The 17,263-nt window shown below is 39.6% G+C and overlaps 1 protein-coding gene across 5 annotated transcripts in view; it reads left to right on the forward strand.

Annotated features, from left to right (window-relative positions):
- MSI2 (musashi RNA binding protein 2) overlaps positions 1-17,263 on the forward strand; it is an 853,268-nt gene that overhangs the window by 243,478 nt on the left and 592,527 nt on the right. For all 5 annotated transcript variants that reach the window (XM_089678522.1, XM_089678523.1, XM_089678526.1 and 2 more), the window contains exon 6: positions 1,986-2,078. In XM_089678522.1, coding sequence (XP_089534648.1) covers positions 1,986-2,078 — 93 coding nt within the window. The remainder of the gene's footprint in view (positions 1-1,985; positions 2,079-17,263) is intronic.

A 17,263-nucleotide genomic window follows, 5' to 3' on the forward strand; every position in this document is an offset into this window, starting at 1 on the left:
TGCATAATATATGTGGAACTGGTACAGTATGACCATGGTTAGGCTGGATGTATAGCCTGAAAAGTCTATAATGCATAATATATGTGGAACTGGTACAGTATGACCATGGTTAGGCTGGATGTATAGCCTGAAAAGTCTATAATGCATAATATATGTGGAACTGGTACAGTATGACCATGGTTAGGCTGGATATATAGCCTGAAAAGGCTATACAAGCAGCTTGCTTGCACAGATGCTACTTATTTCATTAGAAATTTCCAAGTATTTTGAGGCGACTGTTTGAAGGTATAGCATTGTCTACATACATGTTAGTTGCATAACAAGGAAGCTAGTTATAGAATTGTTATAGGACAATTGGTAACCGCAGAAAGGTTTCTCCAGTGTAGTAACAGCTACATTTTGGTACACGCTTAAACCACAACAGTACACCATGACTGGACTTGTTAGGAAAGCATATGAACTGTACTTTGGTTGAGGGATTGGTGATCAAGACAAGGCATTTGCAAGATGTGCTGTTGATCTTAGAAGAACTCTGAAGTCCATGCTGTTTGCTGTACCGAAAATATGTCGAGAAAAAATCATGTGACATACTGTTACTTCTGTCTAAAATTGCTGGTCTCTCTGCTAAAAATAAGAAATTAATTGAATACCCCAATCAGCCTTCAGCAATGAGACCAGTGCCACATGATGACAATCTGCCAGTACTGAAGCCGCCAGAGAAATAGAGCTTAGATGAAACAAAGATGCTGCAATGTAACAGCCTAGGCACAGACAGTGACAACAACATTTTGAACTGTGTTTGTCTGGAGAGCCTGGTCCCATCACACAGAATTAAAAGAACCTGGTCAAGGATTTAGGTTCGTCAAAATAAAAAGCAGAACTACTGGGTTCAAGACTACAAGGATGTAATTGAGTAATTTACATGTATTTGAGTTGGCAGTGCTATCCACTGCTAGACATTTGGCCTATTCCTCTGAAGCAGACACAATTCTAACAGTGTATGGCCAGCTTTACTCTGAAGATGTTCTTGTATGCCAAGATTTTGGTTTGAAAGCATACCATTTTTGATAAAAAAAAAATGGACTCAAACATTGGCTTGCATCCTTTGCCATTGCTGATCCGTGTTTTATCTGAAAAGCTTAAAAATGCTGATGAATATTTTTTCTTGACCACTTCTGCTAAATTAAACCTGTCTAAAACCCTCAACAATTTAAAAGCAAGTATATGATGACAAAAATGAATCTATGGAAGTTGCCTGATCCAGAGAATATAGCTGATATTTTTGGCCAATCATGACTTCTGTATTTTGTCTTGGTGACCGCAGCCACTGATTATGGTAAAGCACCGATAGAGTGGCTCAAAAGGGTCCAGGCAAATTTAATTTTTACTGGGAAAAGTCAAGATGTGTATGTAACTACAGATGCCTCTATCCCTGGATCAACTGATTGTTTTAACATGTGGTTTTCACCAGCAGTAACCTCTGCAAATGCATTTTTTTCATCATAAAGCTATTGAAGCTGTCTTCTGAACAGATTTAGCTTGATTACGTTTAGCACTATGTGCTGTATTACAGCTTGATACACATAATTATAATGCAACTAAATTTTAAAGATTTTGGTTTATCGTGTTTATGTTGGAAAATTACAAGTCACATAGCGGCATTAGCAAATTTTAAAATCAAACCTTGACATTTATTTTATGTTAGTGTTCCATCAGAGCCAATCATTTTTAACTATGTGTAGTAATGATCAGTAGTTCTCAGCCTATTTGATTTTATTATTGTGAAATACTGTGTGAATGAGACCTGTAGGTCTTATTTATCATCTTCTCTCTAGCACAGAGTTTTTTCTGAGCTGTAAATTCCTTCCATGGATGCATCAAATTAATTAACAGGATTAACAGTTTCTATGTGAATGTTATTTTGGTCCCACTTTGTAGTTTCAAATAATCTGATTAGAGCATGTCTCTCTTGTTATCCTATGTAGATGGTCACAAGAACAAAGAAAATATTCGTAGGGGGATTATCAGCAAATACAGTAGTAGAAGATGTAAAGCAATACTTCGAACAGTACGGCAAGGTAAGTCCTTGTTGGTTATCCTTATATTTGTTTTGTAGACTTTTTGATGCTGTTATTGTCCTCACGTGGAACATGCTTTCTGTAGCTGACGTTTTAGTCTCGCCACAGAAATTATGTTTATGTGCCAATATTACATTTATGCAAAACTTGTAAGCCAGCGCATCAAAGTTTTCAATTATGAGAGTAGTATTTATTACATATTAATGTCAGATTTTATTAGATTTGGTTTGCTCTTTTGGAAACCTTGGTGTACTGGCAACATCTGACCTAAATATTGATGTGGATGGTGCCACCTGTTATGTTCAAGCATCAACCATTACAATAGTGGGAGTATGGAATACAGTGATGTACTTTAGTACACAAAGTAAATCTGTTTCAAGCATAGTTAGGGCATTGCCTTTAGATGTTCAGACATATTAATTTTACATCAACTGTAACATCCATTATATGACTCTTGTCTGACTAGTCAAGGCAATCCGCCTTCGTTAATAAGGCAATGTAAGAAAACAGTGATGTGCAAAGTAGTTAATAAAATAATGTAAGAAAACAATGATGTGCAAAGTAGTTAATAAGGCAGTGTAAGAAAGCTATGATGTGCAAAGTGTTATAACCCACAGCAACCAATCAGAGTTTTTCTTTTATTAGATAAATCCGAGTAATAAATGGTGATTAGCATGAACTACTTTGCAAATTGATTTTTCTGTTATTAAACACATCCATATACTGTATAGGTATTTTTGTGTATGCTTTCATCTTTAGCACAGGTTTGCCATGTTGCTTTGGCAGAAAGAAATTTGTGTATTTCCACTTTTGCAGTGAATTTTGAGAAAACCCCTCTATATGTTGTGTTCCTGTTCAGACAGTATACCTGATGATTCTGAGGAGAAGGTGTCATGGCTGACAAGCATTTCTCAGCTAGCCCAGCAGGACCTGTCTTAATAACTGGGCTGAAGACTGGCCAGTTCTTAATTAATGTACAATGTAGAAGCCTTGCTCCTAAACCTTTAACTCTTTAAGGCAGACAGTGTTCAAAATCTAGTACAAGTGATGAGATGATGTCTGCCTGCACAGTACAGACATGGTTAATTATGGCAAACACAGCTTACCAGCCCCGTCATAACAAAGAGAACTAAGTGGAATTTTTCCTTGCTGGAAATGCAGGGGAAAAGCATCCAAAAAAGGAAGCTGCATTTTAAAAATATTTTATGCTGTGTAAATGGGGACTAGTAAGCATGTAAATTAGGTGTTTACCCAATTTTAAAGTTTAAAGATGAAATACCCTTTAAGCAGCTTGGTCATTCTCATTTTTGTACTTAAATTCATTTACCTTAAAGCAGAACTATAGTCAAAAGAAAAGGTTAAGGGACATCTTATTTTGGTATAAAAAACTCTGTTGGTGTGTTGTGCCAAAAACCTTTTCCCTTTTTTCTGTGTGTGTACACTGCCTGTAGTGCAAACATGGCACAGTGTACAATCTGGGACGTGTAAAGAATATCATGATACATCTGATAAGAAGAATTTGCATCTTCACTGGAAGCCTAGTGGAGAAAGAAAGAGGCCACTTAAACCACCCATATATGGATTGAAATTTGGCTGGTTTGGCAGGGACTGGCTAAATTTTGATCCATATATGGACAGGCTGGTTATACAGAAGTCAGTCTACTGATCGACTTCTGTACAGCCAGCTATAGCCGTCAGTGCTGATCAGTGCATAGGGAAGTCTCCCTACTGTCAGACTATAATACCTCAGTGGGGAGGGTTTTTTTTTTTTTTTTTTTTTTTTTTACATTCAGCCTTCCGGTTGAATGACAAAAATAGATTAATCTATGGGTTTCTTTAGGAAGACTGCTGACAATGTCTGCCATAATGTGCTAGGCATACTTGCAGATTATGGCAAGACATAAACAGGTTCCCCACAGCAGTTACATGTAACATGTTCCCGATCCTGCAGCCGCTGCCCGATCCCCCCCACTTCCCTGTGACAGCAGTACGAGGAAAAGTTCCCCGTTCTATTTGTCACTTTTTAATAATGGTGCTGTGGTGCGGGGCTTCGCCCACACAGCCACTTCATTACTCCTAGATTGTAAGCTCCAAGGAGCAGGGCCCTCAAATCCCTCTTGTATTGAACTGTATTGTTACTGTATTGTCTCCCACTATAATGTAAAGCGCTGAGCAAACCGTTGGCGCTATATAAATCCTGTATAATATTAATCAATCATTCAGAGTGTTCTGTGAATGAATGGACTACAAGTCCCGATAGCTCTAGCGGCTGTCGGCTTGTAGTTCTCAATGAACTGCCACGGCTCTGTGAGCGCTGCGGTAGTTCGAGTCTTCCTGTCAGAAGTATCGATTTGCTTGTACGGGATGTACGAGCAAGCAGATACACTGACAGTCTGCAGGAGACCTGCATGGCCTCAATGATGTGCTGATCGCTGGTTCAATGCTTTACAGGATCTTGCTACAAAAAAATAATAAATACAAAAAAAGGTGCATTTATTTTTTTGTAGAAAGTTGAACGTATTCTTTAAGCTGGCCATACAAACGTTTTGATTTTTTGGGGATTTGATGTGTTAGATCAGCAGTGTTTGCAATTAACTGTATAGTGCATCTCCCCTATTTAATTTAAGGCCAATTGGTTAAAAAAAAAAAAAATTACAAATCCTTGACTATACATGCAGAGACAGTTTTATGTGCTACCACCATACATATGAATTTGTGTTCAGTGCTTTTTCTGAACATCAATTTCACAAGTGTTGGCCTGAAGAATGACTAGGTATTGTGTATTCTTTAATAGCACCCTGAGTTCCAACTTAACTCCCGAGCTGTCAATGTTAGCAGAATGGTTAGCCAGCAATTTCTGCATTGGTATTGTAATACTCAAGTTTCCAGCATTGTTATATTCCGGCTGAGCTCTGCATCCTGAATAAAGTATAGCACTTTTCACTAATGAATAGAACGCGGCATTGAATTGTGAATATGAAACAAGTACTCCCTTGTAGCACAAAGAAGGACTTGAAATCTTGTTTATCAGAAATTGTTTAGATTTCCTAGTCGCAATTGTGCTGAAAGCACTTCCTTAAATGTTGTTTTTCTAAGTGTCTGATAAAATGATATTTTCTGTATTTTTTTCAAATCTGTACTTTTTAAACCTTTTTTAATGCAAACAAAAATACAAAGGGAGCAATAATTGTGTGTGCGTATGCATATACACCGATCAGCCATAACATTATGACCACCCACCTGTTGTTATTTAGTTTGGTCCCCCTTTTGCCACCAAAACAGCCCTGACCCTTCTGATCCATGGAGGTTTCACATACATGCCTTGAATTGTTTCTCCAGCACATCCCACAGATGCTCGATGGATTGAGATCAGGAGAATTTGGAGGCCAGGTCAACACCTTAAACTTGTTGTGTTCCGCAGACCATTCTTGAACCATTTTTGCAGTGTGACAGGGTGTATTAGTCAGCTGAAAGAATAGGGAATACCATTTCCATGAAGAGGTGTACTTGGTCAGCAACAATGTTTAAGTAGGTGGTACATGTCAATTAACATCCACATTAATGGCAGGACGCAAGGTTTCCCAACAGAACATTGCCTAAAGCATCACACTGCCTCCGCCAGCTTACTTCCTTTCCATGCTGAAACCTGGCGCCATCTCTTTTCCAGGTAAGCTGGGCACACTCACCTGGCCATCCAAATGATGTAAAAGAAACCATGATCAGCAGATTACGCCACCTTCTTCCATTGCTCTGCGGTCTAGTTCTGATGCTCATGTGCCTGTGGACATGGGTTATCATGGGCACTCTTAGGTGTGTGGCTAAGCAGCCCCTTACACAACAAACTGTGATGCCCATTTTTTCCACTTTCAACACATCAACTTCATGGACAACATATTTACTTGTTGCCTGATGTATCCCAGTGACTTTCAAATGCCATTGTAGGAAGATCAATGTTATTCACTTAACCTGTCAGTAGTCTGTGGCTGGTCTGTGTATACACTCTTGTTACAAATCTGGGCCAATCAGATGACCCATATTATGAAAAAATACATAATCAGAAGTTGATTTTAGTGAAAGCAACTCAGCATAAACAGCTGAAGTTATTGTATATGCAAATCTTGACTTACCTCTATGAACAAGTGTGACCCAAGTGAAACGCTTCAGGGAGGCATGATTAGTGGGCGTGGGACTGAGCTGAAGTTGGAATTCCTTCATGATATAACGATTAATTTTCCAAAGTGTGCAGTCCAAGCATGGTACAGAATTTCAAATCTAGACTTGTGATATAAGTATGTAACTTTACCTTCTGTCCTCCTCCTTAGGCTTATTTGTGAGTGATGGATTTGTTAACTAGTAGGGAGACTAGAGAGGGGAAAAGCCTGACAATAAAAGGGAAATACTGTATAAATATAACTTCAACTACCTAAAACCCCGGATCTACTGGCTGTTTTGATATATGGTTTTCATGTTTTTGTATTGCATCACATGCTAGGTTTTCTCGTGTTTGTGATAGGCATACTTTAAAATGGCTGTAAGTCTCAGACATGAAATCTGAACAAAACACATCCTTCTATTGTGTACTTTGTCTCTGTGTCTCTATCCAAAGCAAAGAGTGTGATTTCTTTGTGCTGCCTGGTTCATCTGTTATCCAGTCACTTCTGCCAGCTTTTCCCTACACCAAGAGAAAAATGGTGGCATGGAAGGAGAGCTCTAGCATACAACCTGTGAGCCAATCCGTGAGCCTGTCCCCGCCTTTCTGCTTCCGGTGACATCACAGCTGCTGGCTTCAGATCCCTCAGTGTCCTTGGAGCCCTGAACACCACCAGTGCAGCCGAGTGGTCCACGGGGAATGACACCCATAGTGCCATACATGAGACCCGGAGCAGATTGAGCTTGGAGGAGCTTACATTAGGTGACATGCAAGCCTTTACATACTTCTTGTGAGTTGCTTTTACCAACAGTTTATTTTAATGCTACACTCAGATAAGCGCTTCTGTGTCTCCATTTATATACTTTTCTACAGAGAAGCTTCATCTCTTACAGCTGGCAACTATCTGGCCTACAGCCCTTTTGGACTTGTATTCAGACTTTGATTCATGAATTGCACCATGGATTATATTGTTTTTGAAGGACTATTTCCACACAATTTTCATATCCTTATTAGTGTCTCCCCTTTTGACTCCCTAAAGTGCCACTGAACCTCCTTGTTACAACTTATGTGGGAGAATTTGTTTTATCTCTGTGTATCACCTGATGCTAGTCACTTCACTGGTTTTACAACCACTTTAATATAAAATCAAGATAATCCATTTTCTGCGTTTAAAGCCCAGCACATACAGGTCGAATATGGACCAAAATAAGCCAGTACAGTAGACACCAGCTGGCCTTCCAACGGTGTGTACAGGTCCTTGTTTGACAGAAGCTGATCTCACGGCTGGCTTCTGTCAAATGAGTATGCTGGAAAAGCAGCAGCTGACCGGTGTGTTCTGGGGGGGGGGGGGGGGTTGCGACAGTCCCCTTTTTGGAAAACTCTATAGCTCAGCGGGAGATTGCTGTAGTAACATTATATTATTACTACAGAGACCTCCTCTCACTGGGCTTGGGCTGAACAAAAAAAAAACTTACCCTGTGTACCAGGCCTAACATAGTCCTATGACCAATAAGTAGGAAAGACAGAGAGAAAAAAGTATATGCAAGGTTTAAATTGAACTTGTATGTACTTAAACAATAAAAATAAATGGATAATAGGCATCATAAGTGCCCCCACTCTTTATGAATGATCACAGGGTCATCTTTGTCACCTTTGGACAGCAGCATTATTGGCTAAACTCTTGCTCACACTTTATAAGCAGTTATAGCAAACTGTTTTTTTCCTTTTGGGATAAAGGTTCTATATAAATAACTGAAACTGATCACTATAAGCACCCCTATCAGTGTTGTATTTTTTGTCTCATCTCTGTAACTGATACATTTTTCAAGAGAGCTTGTCCTTTTTGAAAAACAACAAACATACTAGCCAGACCACCAGATAAAAATACAAGAAAGAAAGCCTAGAAAAGAAAACTAATACAGCTATATCTAAGAATTGGTAATCTGCAATATAATAACAGTTTGTTTTTGGGTTTAATACTGCTTTAACCTGGCTTCTTCATGTATGGTTCCATGTGCTCTGTAAAGCTCTGAGTAATTTGTTGGTACCATGTAACAAGATGTACAACACTCTTCTATAGCATACAATTGCTCTTTTGTTATTTTGTTGGTGAACAAGAAAGGTCCTGCGTTTGTCACCAAGAATGACTACGACAGCTAGAGGAAAACTTCTAATAGAAAACATGAGGTAAAGTGAATGTCTCTAGTGGCAGTGAAAGGAGCAGATATGCAGGTCACACAGAGAAGCACATATGGTTTTACTAATTGTGCTCCGGTGCTTCAGGCAATGTGGAGGCAACTTTAAAGCGTTCATTCGTCATCAATTTTTATTTAGAATTTCATTCAAAAATCTCTAGTATTATCTATGTCAAGAGTTCATTAGAACTTGCTTTTGCTTCATTTTTGTTAAACACTTTTTATAAACCAGGAAGGCTGAAGACAAAGGCTGACTTTCTAGAATGCATGCTTTTAATTTTCCCACACATTGAAATTTCTGAAAATGTCAGTATAAGGCTAGCTTCACACTATGAATCACCTAGGAATACTCACCATATTACTGTGCAATTCACATATGATTCAGTGCATTGCGATTTGAGACTGTTTGTTTATTTTGAATGGGATCAAATTGCATGGCCCTACTTTTGGAGACGCACTGTAACTGAATTGCATGGTAGTTTTGTACCATGCATTCGGTGCAGGCAAATGCACTGAAGGAGATTTACTAAGAGTAGAGCTCTCAGAATCTGGTGCAGCTGTGCATGTTAGCCAATCAGCTTCTAATTTCAGCTTGTTCATTTGAGCTTTGACAATAAAATCTGAAAACGGATTGGTTTCTAAGCAGAGCTGAACCAGATTTTGCACTCCCCAGTTTTAGTAAATAACCCCCACTTTGTTTGTGATCTGCATTTGGGGGTGTTAATAACATTGCACGGATACGTGCTACAGATCGCAAGGGCAGTGCATTTTGAACGCAGTTGGGGAAACTTGCATGGGTTTCCTGCACCACGTTCTAGTGTGAACCAAGGGTAAGAGCATTTCAGTCTTGGTAACCAGTGCAGAAATCAGACCATCGTATAGCTGTTTAACCCCTTGACGCCAAGTGCACACAAATATGCGGCCTCTCAGGGTCTGGGTCTTGACGCCAAGCGGCCGCATATTTGCGTGCAATTAGAAAATACATATGTGCTGAGAGCACGTGCCCTGCGTGCTCCCAGCACATATGTCCGTGACTCAAGGAAAGGTCCTGATCTCCCCTTTCGATTGGGACCTTTTCTAATCATGTGATGGCGAATCACGGCGGTCACATGAACCTAAAACCCTGCCCCCCCTCCTGGCTTCTGAAACTCATAAAAGGCCAGGAGGCGCCGGCGCAAAGAGGTTAAAGGTTCATTTGCGAGTTTTAAATGCTAGCATAAGGAAAGTGCGTTTGATAAAACTGTTTGTAAATACAGGGATGTACAGCCTATTTTTGGAGAAAACAGATTCTTCCTTGCCTTCTGGTTGGAGCTTGCTGTATAACTGGGTTAAAACACCAGGTTGATAAAAGGTCACACAGTCAGTGTGAGGAAGTGAGGCTGCAATCAGAACAGAGAGCTGAAGTATTCAAGATGAACACTTCAGCCGCTTCCTCTCGTCTCTTGCTCTTGTTGGATTTCACCAGCCTTTAGCACTTCATGATCACAGCTCTATTTTAGGATTTGTTGCAATATGCTAAATAGCAGCTTACCATTGCAGCGTATTTTATCTCTTATTACACATATTTCACTGTATACGTCTGGATCTTGTAACATTTTTCATCTTTGTGTACTGCATTGTTTTATCATTCTTTAAATACATAATCTGTATTTTTATGGGACTATACTATCCTTAAATTGTTGTCTTATCAAAAGAAACCTATTTGTGTTTGTATAAATGGCTTACTTTAATAACACTTAAGATTGCTGTATACAGCCTATCACTATGCTCCATTAAAGGGACTTAATTCCAAACAAAAATCTTTACCCCTCATCCTCATTGCCAGTCTGCACTCTGACTAAAAACTGGAACTTCCCTCACAATCAAAAAGCATTCTTTATAGTGCTAATCAGATTTCTGAGTGCATAGGAACTGTATGATGGCAAAGACAAGATTAATTATTATACAGGATTTATATAGCGCCAACGGTTTGCTCAGCGCTTTACATTATAGTGAGAGACAATACAGTAACAATACAGTTCAATACAAGGGGGTTAGGAGGGCCTGATCCTTGGAGTTTACAATCTAGGAGGTTAATTTTTTCTATCAGGTAGTGAAAGTATTCCGGAACTTTTTTTTCTTTCAAATTTTTAAATGTACTTCCCAAATAACCAAACTGCATACACAGGTCAGTATCTTCACTCTTTATGTATTTCCGTTCAGTTTTGTATTTTGCTTGCTGGTATCCTTTAATGCCCTTTTATGCAGGCAGAATGTTTATATCTTGAGTCTTTTATGTAGAGGTTAATCTTGTTTCTGCTATATATTTAAGCTTAGTCTACTTCTACTTCAGTCTACTTTGCAGTGCATAGATTAATGTGTGTTTTCACATCTCTAGCTTTTTAAAGGTTGTTCTTGTGTGACAAGAATGTAATACATTGTTATAATGCTTTACACCTTTTAAACTTGGGACTGCACAAAAGAAGGAAAAATAAATGCTTGCTACTCTCCAAAAAGTTCATGTTCATTAATTTTGGGTAGCCAAAACCTGCTGCTAATTTAAATTGGGCTTCAGGAGACAGACAAGGTAAACATTGGACAACAATTTATTTTCAAAAGTTTTGCTTCCTGAAAAGCTGTTGGTGATTATGAGAGACCCCTTCAACCTGAACACAAATAATATTTCAGAATTGCTCTATCGCACAGGAACCTTGAGAAATATGAAATTATCTTTTAAAGACTAGAATGTATTTATTCACATAATGTGAAGAATGTGCAAGAAAATTCTCAACGACATCCTTGAATTCTTAAGACTTTGTTCACATTTGTGTGGTGCAGGACACTGCATGTGATTTGCACAGGAATCGCACCGTATTCCTGTGCACATCACATGCGATGTCTGTGCGGTTTGAACCAGACCTAACAGACAAATCTCTCTTGCCCCACTAACAGACCTTCGAACAGTTTGTCATTGATGACGTATCAGATCTGTGTATCAACAAAAATGCATTCCTCAATCTTGACATTATTTATTCTTGGAAACACTTGTCTCAAATAACTAAAACTTTCACCTTACTTTTGAATTTCTCTTAAAAAATGTTTTTGTTTCATGTGAAGTGGAGGCAAAAATATCTTTGTCAGATCAACAAGTGGTTCATGTGTCATATTTTTCTGTCCTGGAACCAAACTTTTTCTGAGTAGTCATTAATTTTTAATGTGACTCTTTTGCACAGCTGTCCCATTCGCATATATAACAACGGTTCTTGGAATATACTAGTTGCATTCCAAGCAGCAGAGAGTGACTACTTTTTTTTATCTGCAAAGATATCCCAGTTTTACTTAGTGTACTGGATGTGCTTCAACAACAATTCCATTTTTTCATAGGTTTCTTTCATGTGTGCAGCACATGCATCAATAAAGAGATGCTATTCTAGTGGGCCATGCTCAAAACCCAAGGCTGCGAACAAACATTCGGTGTCTACAGAAATTAGGTTGTCAACCTGTTCAAAGAAATTTGTTTAATGATCATAGTGGCTTTAAAACGAATACATTTTCATACCTGCTGATAGCAAACACCAGTTAATCAGTGGTGGGAGGCTTTCTGTGCCAGGTGCTGATTACTAGTATATGTGAGGATTGTTGGAGAATAGAGGAGATCATCAACACTGTCACTATATACTGATTTTGGATCCTGTTTCCTTTGCATACACAGTACAACTCTATACACTTATATAGTCCTGGGAGACAGCTCAGTCTCTTGGCCCCATATAAATCTATGGGGTTCTACTGTCTGAACCCAGGCAGCAGAAGTAAAAAAGACATTAGCCACAATGTGGAATAAACCAGTGGACTGGGTGCCAGAACTGTGTGAGTATGCATGGAGTTGGAGTATGGGTAAAATCAGCACATAGGGAGGGGGTGAAAGGGTGAGGAAACATTCAGAAAAAGCTCTTGAAATGTTTCCATGTCATTTGAGTTATACTATAATACTGCTCCATGATTCTTTTAACAATAAAAGTGTTCAGCTATGTTAACTGTTTCAACTATGAACTCATTTTAAACCAATTTCCTCAGATCTTAAACGAAATGGTTTAGCAGCTGAAATATAATCAGCTGGAAGATTCTTAAAACATATGAAAAGCACATACTGCCTGTCATTTTGAGAAGCTGCCTCTTAGTCCACAAATCACATGGCGGTGAGGCTGGTTGATGGCTGCAAACTGATACAGCTTAGTGTCAAACATATGTAAGACTTGGAGATTTTCAGCCATGGTCTTCTCAGAGACTTGCTGTCCACACAGTCTGGGAATATGGTCTTGATCTCCCTTCACTTACAACAATGTTTCGGCAAAAAGTGTAGGAGGGAGGTCTTGACTCATATCTTGCAAGATGTTGCCAAGAATCCCATCCATAGGGAAGCCAGTGTTGGCACCTCTGGAGATCCAGATCTCATGTCTGATAACTTCAGTACTATTTTACTTTCAAGATAGGGAGATAGAGCTTTCCCATAACCTTTTTGAGAAATTTCAAGCCATACTACAGAAACCCTTAGACATGACCTTCAAACACATTACTGACAACCTGACCCATGAGATTATGAATGAATGATACTGCCACAGTCCTGGAGAGACACGAGGAGGCCATTGACCAACCAGTTGCATTATAAACTCAGTGATGCTGAAAGCCACATGCAGTGGTCAAATTTTAAGGTCAGAGACCTATCTGAGCCTATGGTAGATCTGCAGTTCACCATCACTGCTTTCAGCTGGCATCTTGAAGACTTACACTGGACTGGGTTCATAAGGCCCTGACCAGGAGGCAACCTAACAGTTCACTGAAAGATGTAGTGATTTAAGTTTGAACAAAGAAGAGAATGCCACAGGCTGTATGAGTCAAGGAGACTTTAAATTTTCAAGCTAATGAGTACTAAATCTTTGCTAGTTTCTTTTTGTCTTTGCTTTGTCTTCCCAGTATCCAGAAGAAAAAGAAAATGTAGCCTTAAATTCATTTGTGTAATTCTTTGTAATTTTAACATACAGGCAGGAGCAAGGGAGCATCAATACAAACTGGCATAGAAAAGCAGCCTACAATTGCTGCCATAGAGAAAAAATGTAGACAAAGCAATTAAACAGCCCAAATTTAAGTGCAGTGGTTTATCTGCAATAAAGTAGTATCTCCTCCACCCTGTTTGAGCATTTTATTTGAACCAGAAACAGGGTTGTAACACTTGTCAGCAACCACGAACAGTGACAAAGAGGAGTGAAAAGGAAGAGTGGGGGAAAAAAAAGGGGGATGGGGACCTCCCCCCTCCACTGCAAGGGCAGAATTGTACTCCCAGGAACACTTGTACAGAATCCAGTGGAACCACTTCCGTCTGAACTGCTTCTCCTTGCCCATCAGGGCAGCAGTGATAGATTCCATGGTATGAATGTCAGCTACGTAAGATGGCCATAATGAATGTAGGGAGTGACTCCTGCTTCCATAATGCCAGTGTACAGGCCCTTGCCGCATTTAACAAGTGAATAAGCATAGTTTTTTGTGTATCTGTGTTTTGGGAGATCAGAGTGGTGCAGAAGTAATCTGGCGGGGTCCAAGCCCAGATCAAAATCAGTAAACAGCCTAATAGTCTTCCTAACCTGAGACCCATCCAACCTCTTACCAGCTTCTTACAAGTCCAGAAGATATGTAGCATGGTACCCTCATTCTCTGTACAGTCCCAGCAGGTGCACATCACCTTAGGGTTGATTTTTCATAAAAGAGCAGGGGCTTTATACCTCATACTTTTTTTTTTTTTTAACACCATATAACCACTGGTGTTTTCCCTTCAAAATTATCTTTACACACAAAAGTAAAATTATTTCTGTCAAATCCCTAGGTGAAGCAAACAAACCGATCTGGTCTGATTTCTGGTAATGTCAACCATGTATATCAGTCCCAAAGAAAAACCCAAAATGGTCCCCAGGGTCCTTTTTTTATTCCCCCCGAACAAAAGATTATTGACATTAATAAGAAGCAGAACATAGAAAGCAGAACATGTAAATTAGGTTACATTAACATGTTTGAGAAAGTATGTATGACATGGGTTGTGTATCAACAAGTTAACATTTAGCAGGGTGATGCAATAAAGTTACTGCAAAGGATAATAGTCATATGCAAGCGCTACATCTTTATTCAGGCAAAGAAAACATGTCACAGAAATTATCGAAAGGTCAGAACTTCGACAAACATGCAGTAATAAATACTCTTCAATGTATTCACCTCTTCAATGTTTTGTTGTCTAATGAAGCGTATGCCAGAGGGTCGTGGTCGGATATCGAAGCCCAGCAGGGTGTAGATCAATCCTGCCACAGAGTAAGCAGCCAATTTTGGCATATGTGTGACCAGCACTTACACTGTCTCTAAAGTCTAGTTAATTGTCAGTAAACATAAACGGATGATGAGGAGGGGAAAATCAAGAGAGTAAAGGGGATGGGACCGGAGGTATAGGTAAAGAAGGAATGTAGGACCAGTGAGGGATGAATGAAGAGAAAAAAAAAAATTAGTGTATGAATATAATGTACTTTAACTACTTGCCAACCGTAGATAGCCAAATGACGGCTACACTGCGGCCGGCTAGTTCTGGGAGGGCGTCATATGATGTCCTCCCAGAACGCGCTCTCCTGCGCGCCCCCAGCGATCTCCATGATTGCTGTGTCTTACGGACACAGCTGATCACGTGATGTGGTAAAAGGCCAATCACAGCGGCCTTTTACCACGCGATCAGCTGTGTCCAATGACACGCTGATCACCGGGAAATGCAATTGCCGTTTCTCGGCTGCACTTTCCTCACGCTGTCAGAGCGTGAGGAAAGTACTGCCGAGAACCGACAGTTGTCAGAGCAGGGATTGGCACCGATCATCAGCACACTGATTAGTGCCCTGATGATCGGTGCCCAGCAGCGCCCGCCCACTAGCTCCGCCCACCTGTGTCCAGCAGTGCCACCCACCTGTGCCCACCAGTGCCACCCACCAGTGCCCATCAATGCAGCCCAGCACTGCTGCCGCCAGTCAGTGCCCAGCGGTTGTGCCAATCAGTGCCCAGCAGTTGCGCCAGTCAATGCCTAGCAGTGCCGCCAGTCAGTGCCCAGCAGTGATGCCAGTCAGTGCCACCTATCAGTGCTGTCTATCAGTACCCATCATCAGTGCCGCCTATCAGTGCAACCTATCCGTGCCACCTCATTAGTGCTGCCTATCAGTGCCCTTCAGTGCTGCCTATCAGTGCCGCCTATCAGTGCCCATCAGTACTGCTTCATCAACGCACATCAGTGAAGGAGAAAAATTACCTGTTTGAAAAATTGTTTAATAGAAACAAAGAAACTTTTTTTTTTTTTCAAATTTTTTGCACACTTTTTTTTGTTTATAATGCAAAAAGTAAAGCGCCCAGAGGCGATTAAATATCACTAAAAGAAAGCTCTATTTGTGAGAAAAAAAGGATAAAAATGTCATATGGGTATAATCTTGCATGACCGCACAATTGTCAATCAAAGTGTGACAGCGCTGAAAGCTGAAAATTGGCCTGGTAAAGAAGGGGGTATAAGTGCCCGGTAGGCAAGTGGTTAAGGAAGGGTTATGATTAGGGTCTTTTTTTTATTAAAAAAAACAAAAAAAACACCTCTTCACAGCCAAGCCAGAGCATACCGTAAATCTACAGATACGGTGGTGATGGATACCTGAACTTGGTCTTCACTCTAAGAAACACCTTACTCCTGAGTTTATCCATGCATTTCAACTGAGAACTAAGATGCCAGTTATATCTTTTCTTACTGCTGTAAGGGATTCTGGCACCAAGAGCTAGAATACTTTGATTTTCTTTCTACTTGGCACTACATTTGGCAATTAGTTTACATCCTATGTACAAGACTGTACTTGTATGAACACTTCTCGGCCGTTTGTTGACTCTACATACCATGCCATACTAGAGACATACTGTATAAAAGAGCTTTGTCCCTACTTCTCCCTTAATACCCTTTAATGGTCCTTCCAGTATCTATTCCTCTACTTGTGTTTTATTTGCTTTAATGCCTCTTCCCAAAATGTATTTGGCAAAAGTCTAGACAACTGTCTAAAAAAACCAAAAAACTTTTTCAGTCTAAAAATGGGGATGGATTGACTGTGCCACAGATTAGGAACCATTATTGTACTGCTTGTTGCTCAGTGTATTAACTTAAATTGCTACACGCATCATGAGGTTTCCAATACTTCCCTATGGGGTAGTTTTAGAGGCTCTTCAGGCAGTTCCTATAGTGGTAGATAGTATCCCATGGACTCCTCTTTAAAGGTGTGGGATAGCATTAGGTATTCAGGAAAGTAGCTCTCCTCTTACTACTATCATCTACAGTAATCCTTTTTTTTAGTTTTTAGCCAGGCCACAAGGGACCACCTAAAACTCAATTTTACTTCCTGCATTCTTTTACAATAATTATAAGATACATTACATTTACCTGATTATTAATTGCTACATAGTCACCGCAAGTCAGTGAAAGTTGTTTTGTTTTTTTTTGTTTTTTTTATGCTTTTATCCTGACTGATGCTTTTTCTTATAAACAGACACAAAATGTGTTGACTCAAAATACAAAATAATAAAAACATTTTATTAGGTTTAGAAGGCTTACTTAGTTGAGAAGGCTAGTTATAGTTTAAAAAGGTGGAACTGCTAAAAATCACTAAATATATTCAATAAATACCTTTTGCCTATTTTCTTTGAAATGTGGGAGACACAAATATTTATTAGTAACTCTCACGTTCAGCAGTTGTCTGTCTAGGCTCAGCCTTTTTGCTGCCTTTGTACTTCTTAATGCTGATTGGCAGCACAGCACATGCGCA

Source organism: Staurois parvus, unplaced genomic scaffold, assembly GCF_062004578.1.
Source record: "Staurois parvus isolate SC_StPar_1 unplaced genomic scaffold, SC_StPar_1.0 ptg000206l, whole genome shotgun sequence".
Classification (NCBI taxonomy): domain Eukaryota; kingdom Metazoa; phylum Chordata; class Amphibia; order Anura; family Ranidae; genus Staurois; species Staurois parvus.